Source organism: Garra rufa, chromosome 20, assembly GCF_049309525.1.
Source record: "Garra rufa chromosome 20, GarRuf1.0, whole genome shotgun sequence".
NCBI lineage: Eukaryota > Metazoa > Chordata > Actinopteri > Cypriniformes > Cyprinidae > Garra > Garra rufa.
This window is the reverse complement of record NC_133380.1, coordinates 37,262,453-37,273,370: the sequence shown is the minus strand read 5'-3', so window position 1 is coordinate 37,273,370 and position 10,918 is coordinate 37,262,453. Positions and strand designations below refer to the sequence as shown.

The following is a 10,918-nucleotide window of genomic DNA, read 5'->3' as shown; positions in this document are numbered from 1 at the left end:
TATCATGCAAGTCATTTGTCTTTGAGTCATAACGCAAGCGATTTGCGGGGAGAGTTTTGTCCGCGCTGGAATCGTGCGGAAAGGCGATGCCACTACAATTGATGCATCATAAACATCAGTTGGTAAGGCCGTCTTCCAGACAACAGCGCGGTAAATGACATGAAAGCAACATTACAGCGCGGTGCACGTCACTAAGGGGGACAGCACATAGCCTGCAGCCAAGTGGACAGCAATGGCACCGATAAGACCAAACACGAAACGCATCGAATTTGCGGAAGTGAGCGGGCGGGTGGGGCCTCGACAGTAATGTGACCACAGACGCCGTTAGGATTGCGTGAAACGAAGCGTTATGTATGACCCTACAAAGACCCGTGGAGATTTTTAGGGCCGGACGCGAAATGAGACGAGGACGTGCGCAATGTTGAAGGGGCGACTGAAATAGAGTTTATATGCACTAATTGTCTGGCGCTGAGTGAGGGGGCTAACTAACACCAAGAGGATTACCATCATCACCATCATCACACAAGCGAGATCTCATGACTGGAGCAATGTGAAACGCTGATATCGCTCATTCCTTCAGGATATTGAGGAATAATAATGAACAACGCGCAAGATATGTCTCCCGATTTTGTCTTGATGCGCCTGGTCTCCGCGGCCGAGGATGACCGCTTGGACGAGGAGAATGGGAATCTGTCGTCGGGCACCGGACTGACGGTGGCTATCAAGGGGAACTTTGAATGCACGCAGAATCACGGCCACATCTCGGCGGTGAACAAAGCTCCGCAGGCCAGCGGAACGGAGGCACCTGACGCGGGAGTGATGGCGACTAGACCTGCGCTGTCTGTGCCGCCTCCTCCTCTTCATCCAGCCGAGGCCCACGGGTACGATCTCAGCCACCGAGGTGGAATGGGGCCTCAGCTGTTGGTGTTCAGAAACATATCGAGAGACTCTGAAGGATTTGCCGAGAGCAACTCGGAGGATCAGCGCAGGGCTTTTGAGGACCAAGCGGTCCTCGCTTCCGAATCTGGCGCTGTGGACGCTCAGCATCCGCCTACATGGACGCTGCATCCACAGCTCAAGCTGCCAGCGGTTGCTACGGATACGGATGGAGCCGAGCTCTGCCACCGGCATCGCTTGATCACGGACAAACAGGACTGGCCGCCGGTGGTGGATCACAAAACGAGCTCGATGACAACGGCGCAGCGGCAGCTCCAGCTGCCCGACGGTCCCGTGCTGGAGCTGGCGAGGAAATTCGGCGAGCTGGGAGTCGCTCCGGTACCCGAGTTTCTGCTCAAGGATGGCGAGCTGCAGCACTGCTCGTGTCAAAGCGTGCTCGGCTCGGCTGGAATCAGGCAGGGAGAGGACCCGACCGAGACCAGCGATGCGCTGCTGGTGCTGGAGGGCCTCGGGTCAGAGGAGGTGAACGGCCTGGGCATCAATGCTTGTCAGAAGACCGAGTCTCAGAACGCTGAGCCGGGCGCGTTTGCGCTCAAGTGTTTCCCGTCGGTGCTTTCCGGACAAGCTATGGGGGTGTCCGGGGGACTTTGCTCGCCGGCGTGTTGTTTGTTACGAGACTCGGTAAACACCAGGCCTCAGGCCCCTGCCAGCGACAAACTGACTCCCGAGGTCCTGTCCCAAACCGAACCCAGCCAGAACACCCCGTGCTCTAGCCAGGCGTCCACACCGAAGGCCCGGCCGGACAGGAGCACGACCCGGGCGCATCTTTCCGGTGCGAGCGGAGGAGAGAAGACTCTGAAAGTACCAGGGAAATCCAGAAAGGGCTCGCTTAAAATCCGCCTGAGCAAACTTTTCAGAACTAAAAGCTGTAGTGGCTCTAACAACCTTTTGGACAAGAGACCTTCTGTCACGTTCTCCATATCCTCAGCGGGCAGTTTAGTTGACATGTCTGGAGCGAGCGGTGGGGAACAAGACACGGCCAGGTGAGCTCTACTGCCCAAACAACCTTGATGAAATATTTTGTTTTCTATGATTATATACATTATTTAGACACCAGATATAATGTTTAGACATTTTTACTAGTGGGTGCAGGACGCTATAGTTAATTTATGTAGGCGATTGCAAAATAAACTGAGACATATTATACCCCAAAATTCTTCATGCAGTGGACTTCCAGTAAAATTGATCAAAAAGCACTTTGACCTGACCATGTTTTGTTACATACGTTTCCATCATTATCTGACATTATCGAGATGAAATTGTTCTGGCACAGTTTAAATCTTAAGTTCTTTTAAAATTTTATTACCATTTTCTAAACTATATAGAATGTTTGTTTTCATACAACATAAACTACATACACAAAGTTACCTCAAACCTAAATTGACAGCATTTTTTTAAATATTGCTTTTAAAAACAGTTGGTAACAACTTGTTAGATAATGACTACAACAAATCACACAGATTTTGACCACCATTGTAGTCCCACTAGGATCAGTAACCTTTTGTACACACATTGGCTTCAAATCGATGTGTATTTTTATGTTGTAGAACAACACAGACCTAAATTTACTATTACATTTAAAAACTCTTTTTAAAAACACATTGGAAATGACATAAGTAGCACATGGCATGTTAGCATTCATTGTTTATTTACCTTTGATTTTTCATCATGTTGTGCAACTTAAAATTTGACCCCAAAATAAACATTTCGATCAAAAATGTAGCCCCTCACACTTACTATAGAAGTTACCTAGGAAATGGGACACCTTTTTGCACGTTTTTTTAAATACAAATTTTGTTACTCCGTAAGTATGTGTATTTTCTGTCATAAACTCATTAAACACGTTTCCGCGAGGTCCTTAAACTTGTTACTTTAAAAAATAATGATTTTTAATAGTTTTCAATATGGCTCTCAATGTCATATTTGAGCCTCGGATCACAGGTGAGTGCAGTTTCTGTATGAAGGATACAACATTTATAATGTGTGTACTTCTAAAGTGTCATGCATTTTACACTAAAAATGATACAGTAAACAAATGTGAATTAATATGTTGTCTTTCTCAAACTCTACTAATTAAAACAATGATTTTCTTTCTGCAGCCAACCTGGACTAACAAGGGCACAAAGTGCCTTTTCTGCAGCCTCTTTTACTCCCGTTTTTACAGGTAAACGAAGATTCAAGGGAACATAATGGGGTGCAAGCTAAAGGAATCCTTGGAATACATTAAACGAAGGCACATTTGCAAACCACTAATGAGCTTACACAGTGCATGGGAAATATAATGACACAGATACACGATTTGGATGAGATTAGTCTCATTTTAGGCCAATCTTTGGAATTATGCTACATTACTCTAACAAATTAATGTTGTTCTTATGGCTCTTGTCATTAAGTTCTGTATTGTGGCTCTGGTCACAGGAGAGACCGTGTCCTTGGTTGATGTGGACATCTCTCAAAGAGGCAGGAACTCCCCTCATCCTCCCACTCCTCCACCTCCCCCTCGGCGGAGCCTCAGTCTTCTAGGTGAGCCGCACTACAGATGTTCACACACCTTCTTGATCTCCTTCGCTTCTGCTCCTCTTCATTCATACCTTTCACATTTCCATCTGTTTCACACTTTTTAAACATTTCTCCAGTAACCTCCCCCCTTCCCTCACGGTGTATTCCCTTTATACTTTCTGCTTACACCTCTATGTTTTGTATCTGTCTGCGCATAGTTTTTAGAAACTACCGTTTAAAGGTTTGGGGTTGATACGATTTTTAAAGGGATAGTTCACCCAAAAATTAAAATTTGATGTTTATCTGCTTACCCCCAGGGCATCCAAGATGTAGGTGACTTTGTTTCTTCAGTAGAACACAAACTAAGATTTTTAACTCAAACCGTTGAAGTCTGTTAGTCATATAATGGCAGTGGATGGGCACCAAACCTTTGAAAGTAAAAAAAAAAACATGCACAGACAAATCCAAATTACACCCTGCGGCTCGTGACGATACATTGATGTCCCAAGACACGAAACGATTGGTTTTTGCGAGAAACTGAACAGTATTTATATCATTATTTACCTCTTGATACACAGCAATATCCAACTGTCCTAAGCGTGTGCTTAGCATCCGGCGTGTTACATGTGTACACGCTCTGGCATAGTATAGGCAAACACCGGAAGGGGAAAAATGAGTGCTGCAGACACTCCACAATTTTACTAAGTTTATAGGTGTGTTGTCCAAGCAACCAGTGAAAAATCAACAGTCCCGGATGAGTTTGCGCAAACGTAATCTTTTAGCTTTAAATCGGTTTGAACAATCAGGATAAGCACAAGTAATTACCATTTTGAATAGCCGCTATACCCACAATCTCTGTGCACTGTGTAAACAATGAGTGTTGTATACACACAACAGATCGCTTCCGGTGTTTGCGTATACTACGCCAGAGCGCGTACACATATAACGCGCCGGATGCTGAGCAAGCACTCAGGACAGTTGGACATTGCTGTGTATCAAAGGTAATAAATTATATTAGTACTGTTTAGTTTCTAGCCAAAACCAATCGTTTCGTCTCTTAGGACATCAGTGTATCGTCAAGAGCTGCAGGGTGTAATTTGGATTTGTCTGTGCATGGTTTTTTTTTACTTTCAAAGGTTTGGTGCCCATTCACTGCCATTATATGACTGACAGACTGCAACGGTTTGAGTTAAAAATCTTCGTTTGTGTTTTACTGAAGAAACAAAGTCACCTACATCTCGGATGCCCTGGGGGTAAGCAGATAAACATGTTTTTTAAACAGTGTGTTATGTTTTGATCAAAATGACAGTAAAATAGTAATATTGTGAATATGATGGCAAAGTAGTGTCATTCAGAAATCATTCTAATATGCTGATTTGCTGCTTAAAGGGATAGTTCACCTAAAATGATAATTCTGTCAGTAATTAATCCAAAAACACACAAGACCTTCGTTCATCTTCATAACACAAATTATGATATTTCTGATGAAATCCGAGAGCTTTTCTGACTTTTTAACAGCAACGCATCTGAAACGTTCAGGACCGATAAAATTAGTAAGGACATTGTTAAAATAGTCCATGTGATGTCAGTGGTTCAACTTTAATTTTATAAAGCTATGAGAATACTTTTGTCAAAGTGTGTTGAAGACTGATACAGGAGAAGAAACTGTTGAATAAAGTCATTCACTGCAAAAAATCCTTTTCTTACTTAGATTTTTTGTCTTGTTTCCAGCAAAAATATCCAAAAATTCTTGAATCAGGAAGAATTTTCTAGACGAGTAAAAATGAGTGTCTTGTTTTTAGTAAAAACAGGTCAAAATTAGGTGAGTTTTTGCTTGAAACAAGCAAAATAATCTGCCAATGGGATAAGAAAAATAATCTAGTTGTCTGCTTGAAATAAGATTTTTTTTCTTACCCCATTGGCAGATTATTTTGCTTGTTTTAAGCAAAAACTCACTTAGTTTTGACTAGTTTTTACTAAAAACAAGACAATAATTTTTACTTGTCTAGAAAATCCTTCCTGATTCAAGATCTTTTAGATATTTTGGCTGGAAACAAGACAAAAAATCTAAGTAAGAAAAGCAATTTTTGCAGTGTTGTTTTTCTTTTCTTTGCGCCCAAAAAGTATTCTTGTAGTTTTATAACATTACGGTTGAATGTCACATGGACTGTTTTAACAATGTCCTTACTGCTTTTCTGGGCCTTGAACGTGTCAACTGCATTGCTGTCTATGCAGGATCAGAAAGCTCTTGGATTTTATCAAAATATCTTAATTTGTGTTTCAAGATGAACAAAGGTCTTACAGGTTTGAAACGACATGAAGGTGAGTAATTAATGACAGAATTTTTGGTGAACTATCCCTTTAAGAAATGTTGCTTATTATTATCGACATACAGACATGCAGAAAGTTCAGAAGAATACACTGCAAAAAATGCTTTTCTTACTTAAATTTTTTGTCTTGTTTCCAGCCAAAATATCTAAAAAGTCTTAAATCAAGAAGAATTTTATAGACGGGTAAAAATTATTGTCTTGCTTTCAGAAAAACAAGTCAAAATTAAGTGTGTTTTTGCTTGAAACAAGAAAAATAATCTGCCAATGGGATAAGAAAAATAATCTTGTTTTCTGTTTGAAATAAGATTTTTTTGCTTACCCCACTGGCAGATTATTTAGCTTGTTCTATGTATAAACTCACTTAATTTTGACTTGTTTTTTCTGAAAACAAGACAATTTTTACTCGTCTAAAAAATCCTTCTTGATTTAAGACGTTTTAGATATTTTGGCTGGAAACAAGACAAAAAAATTTAAAAGCAGTGTAGCATTTACCTAAAGTAGAAATCTTTTGTAAAATTACACATGGCTTCTTTTGTCAATTCAACACATCCTTAATGAATACAAGTATTAATTTATTTTAAAAAATTGTACTTAACCCCATTTTTGAACGATAGTGTACATACATGGAATTAACATCCATTTTGGGTGACTCACTCAGTATTGGGCACTAAAAATAGACATAAATATATAAATATGGGCAAAATATTTTGTGAACATTCAGATCAAACGCATTTAACCAGATCACATTTGTAGTGTAAATGCTAATCTGTGTCAAACAACATCAAAAGATCGCCTACTCACCTGGCAATCTTTTTTTGTTGTTGTGCTATATTAAAATGCAATGACACTGGCATAGTAAGTAATATATGTAGTCTTAAAAAGAGTCTATCTTCTCAAAATGCCATCACAGTAGTTCAATAAAAGCGCATGTTCTTGGTCCACAATCTTATTCACCTCACCGCTGTGATGGAACCCAAGGCGGATGTTGAAGATGCCGTGTAGGATGTCAGCCTACATGCTTATTCTTTCACTTTGTCCTTTCATTTCCCTTTTTTATTCAGACTTCATTCTTTTCATTTCATGGTTACCGGAGTCTCTGATTGCATTCTGCAAGCATAAAATTCACAGAAGCGCCACTTCAAGTGAGTTATTGTGTAGGTCTAGGTGTGGTTTGACTTGACCAGTATTTGGCACACAGGCGAGCAGTTCCGTTTCTAAAAAAGTGAGGCCTCTGCTCACGCTCTTCCAGTACATCAGCTCACTGTGGTAGTGTGGTCTTTGTAGTGACGATTGAAATGATCTCTGTACTGAACATCTGAATAGTTATATATGAAGAAGCAGTCTTTGTCAGGAGTGAACCAAGATGATTAGGTATGTGGATTATTCAGTCTTTGTTTGTTTGAAGTTGATTGTTTATCATGTTTAGGGTAGAGCTTTTAAGGAATATGTCAGGTTTCAATACAAGTTGAGCTCAATTGACAGCATTTTTGTGGCATAATGTTGATTGCATAAAAATAATTGACTCTTTTTATTAAAAGAAAAAAGAGGTTACCAAGGACATTCTTACCTTATTTTATAAAAACATGTACATTATTTATTTAGTTTAAAATGGTGCATTTTTGAGCTCTAAAGCTGCGTTTTAAAGTTTACACTGAAAAAAAGTTGTAAGTAGTCAAACGATTAATCGCGATTAATCGCATAAAAAAGTTTTTGTTTACATGTGTGTGTACTGTGTATATTTATTATTTATATATAAATACACATACATGCATGTATATATATTACAAGTATTTATATGCAGTTGAGGTCAAATGTTTACATCCCCCTTTTAGAATCGAATTATTATTATGTAGAATTATTTTATTAATTAATTTTATTATATAGAATTATTATTATAAGTTATTGTTTATAAGTTATTGTTTATTTAGTACTGACCTGAATAAGATATTTCACATCATGAAAGATGTTTACATATAGTCCACAAGAGAAAATAATAGTTGAATTTATAAAATTAACCCTGTTTAAAAGTTTGATTCTTAATACTGTGTTGTTACCTGAGTGATCCACAGCTGTGTTTTTTTTTTTTTTTTGTTTAGTGATAGTTAATGAGTCCCTTGTCTGTCCTGAACAGTTAAACTGTCTGCTGTTCTTTTGAAAAATCCTATCCAAATTCTGTTTTTCCAGCATTTTGTGTATTTAAACCCTTTCCAACATTATGTAGGTAAATGTAACTTACTCTGTCTTCCGGGAAACATGTAACTATCCTCTGTAACTTCTGAAGGGCAGTACTAAATAAAATCTCAGATATGATATTTAGAAAAAAATATTGATCTCCATTCTGTTCAAAAGTTTTCACCCCCCATCTCTTAATAGTTAACTAAAAAATAGCCTAACAAAAAAATGTTAACTAAAAAATAACTAAAAAAATGTTAGCTAAAATAAACAAAACACTACCTAAAATCAAATAAAGAAAAAAAAGCTAGCTGCCAAGGCAACATTTTTCATTTCTCAAAACTAAAACTGATATAAAATGAATAAAAATATTCAATATTATACAGTCTAATCAAAAATGTAAAAAGTTCATTTATGTAAGTGAGGATAGCAGAATAAAGTAAACTGTGACATATTATACCCCCCAAAAAATCACACAGTGGATTGCCAGTAAATTTATGAAAATTTGGGACCAAAAATTATTCAGACACTTTGACCTGACCATGTTCTTTTTAATTGCTAATGTGACCTTTTTACACCACAGACTGAACAAAATTGAGCATTGCTTGGTAATTGGTCAACGAAGAATTGATAGTTTGCAAACATACTAACAGTTGTCTGAAATTTTGGTCGATTGTAGTCCATTATATAGCTTTCTATCAAAGTTATCTGACATTATCAAGATGATTTCTAAAATAGCGAGTAAACTGTGATAGTGTGAGAAATGGTTGAAGGTGTCTGAATAAATTTAGCTTTGACTGTATTTTTTTTTCTATTATATTAAAAAAATGACTTAAAATTCTAAAAAACTAAAACTTAAATTAAAAATATAATGAAGTATTAAAACTACAGTAGTATATCATGAGTGTTGGGGTAATGCAAGTTATGTAATAATATTACTTTTTCCAAGTAACTAGTAAAGTAATGCATTACTTTTTAATTGACAAGAAAATATCAGAGTTATTTTTTCAAATAAGTAACGCCAGTCACTTTTCCCCCATTTATTGATTAAGAGCTCTCCTGTCCCCATGTTGAGAGAAATTGTAAGTATGATGTTACTTTAGTTCTAGAATAAATGTAAACATATATAAATTCATCTCATTCACTAAAAAAACAGATACAGCATTCTTCAAAATGAATAAAAACAGTGAAATTCAACGCAAACCTGCAATAATTAATTGTTAAATAATACAAATATCCTTTATGTATTTAATCCCAATTTATTAACTGATATCTTCGCTGCTGACCTTCGATGATCCAATTCATCCATACTAATAAGCAAAAATCACTCAAGATAATCTAACATTTGCTTACCTTCTTTTAACATGTTTTCCTCTGCGGTCTACTGTACAGACGCGAATTTACTTTTCTCTAAGCCTTCGGCTTTTGATGTAAAACGGCTTTTACATTTGCCAAAAATATCACTTTTTATATTAAAAACAAACAAGCAACCCCTTCCCAGATTTAAAAAGTAACACAAAAGTAATGTAACGCATTACTTTCCATAAAAAGTAACTAAGTAACGTAATTAGTTACTTTTAACTCAATATTGTAATGCATTGCTTTTAAAGGTAACTTTCCCCAACACTGTATATCGTTAATAAAAGGCACTGTATTAAACCTAAAATATTCGGCTGGGAAAAAATGAACATTGAGTTGTGAGTGCCAGCATGTGGATTTATTTTTACAGATGCCCGTGTTGTTTTCCCATGTCGCAGTTCCCCACGTCAAATGCTTCCTGTCACGGTGTCTTAGTCTTCAAGTGCTATAAGAGGATCAGATATTGTCACATAATTGGAGGATTTGTCCTGCTCCTTTATGGTTCAGACAGGCAAAGCTACATGTTTTTCACACGAAAAGCATAGGTCATAGGAAGTAATATTCATGTTAGTTCCACAGTATAATCTAGCTGCATTTTGAGCTATTCCTGCTAATATATGCAAGAACGTATGATATTGCCATCCCTTTGCTCCAAAGCCGAATGGCGTTAGGATTGAATTCAGTCATGTTCTGATTCCTCTTCATCGCCCGTGGCACCTGTCTCATTCTAATAGACTCCAACCTTCTGTCTACCCTTCCATTGCTTTTTCTATGACATCTCCTTATTCTCCTGGCTCTGAACCCTCCCTCCTGCTCTCTTCCAGACGATATAGGTGGGCCGCAGCCTGGGCCTTTCCTAGTGAGTGTAATGGGGGCCTCCCTGCAGTCTCTCCCTCTGCCTCTTCCTCCTCCTCCCCCTCTCCACGCTACCATCCAGCATAGTCTCAGCCTCAATGGTAAGACTTGGGTGCAGTGGAGGAGGCGGTGTGTGTGTGTTTCAGGGTGTCTTTCTGGTTCTGAGAGCAGATCCCAACCTCCCCTATCTCCTTTCTGCAGACCGGCTCATTTTCTGCCCTCAGAAGCACCTTTATTCCATGAAACGTAAAGGGTAATGGAATAAAGTGCGAACGTAACTTGTGAAAGGCAAAGGCAAAGACAATACACGTCGCTCGCTGCATATATTGTTTAATTAACAAAGGCATTGGTTAAACGTGTGGTTTCGATTCTCAGTTCCTTTTGCAGTTCAGAGAAAAAGGGCGCTGTGACTAATGTGCGTTTGTAGGGAGAGGAAGTGTGAGCGATGGTGCCGTACTGTAAGGTTCAAACTTAAGCTGTGTGTTGTAACATCTTTTGATCAGTGTCTCATACGGAAATACAATAACTTATATACAAGGCATAAGGGAGATTGAAGAAAGTATAGCATGTACATATGTTTATTGATAGTTGATATGATATTTAATCAGTATCCTACAGTGTGATATGCTGCTATAGGGGAGACCAGGGCAAGTTGTCATAGAGCGGAGTTATTCATGTCTTTCTTTCTTCAGTCGTAAAGAAATTATGTTTTTTGAGGCAAACAGTTCAGAATTTTTTTCTATGGT

The 10,918-nt window shown here is 38.5% G+C and overlaps 1 protein-coding gene across 2 annotated transcripts in view; it reads left to right on the top strand.

Annotated features, from left to right (window-relative positions):
- The first annotated feature begins 80 nt into the window (after positions 1–80).
- The window catches only part of socs7 (suppressor of cytokine signaling 7), a 21,105-nt gene continuing 10,267 nt past the window's right edge, over positions 81–10,918 (top strand). Inside the window, exons 1-4 of one of the 2 annotated variants that reach the window (XM_073825799.1) lie at positions 81–1,940; positions 3,057–3,121; positions 3,376–3,480; positions 10,142–10,273. In XM_073825799.1, the coding sequence (XP_073681900.1) occupies positions 598–1,940; positions 3,057–3,121; positions 3,376–3,480; positions 10,142–10,273 (1,645 nt within the window). In that variant the 5' untranslated portion in view covers positions 81–597. The remainder of the gene's footprint in view (positions 1,941–3,056; positions 3,122–3,375; positions 3,481–10,141; positions 10,274–10,918) is intronic. The other variant, XM_073825800.1, reaches the window with a different exon arrangement.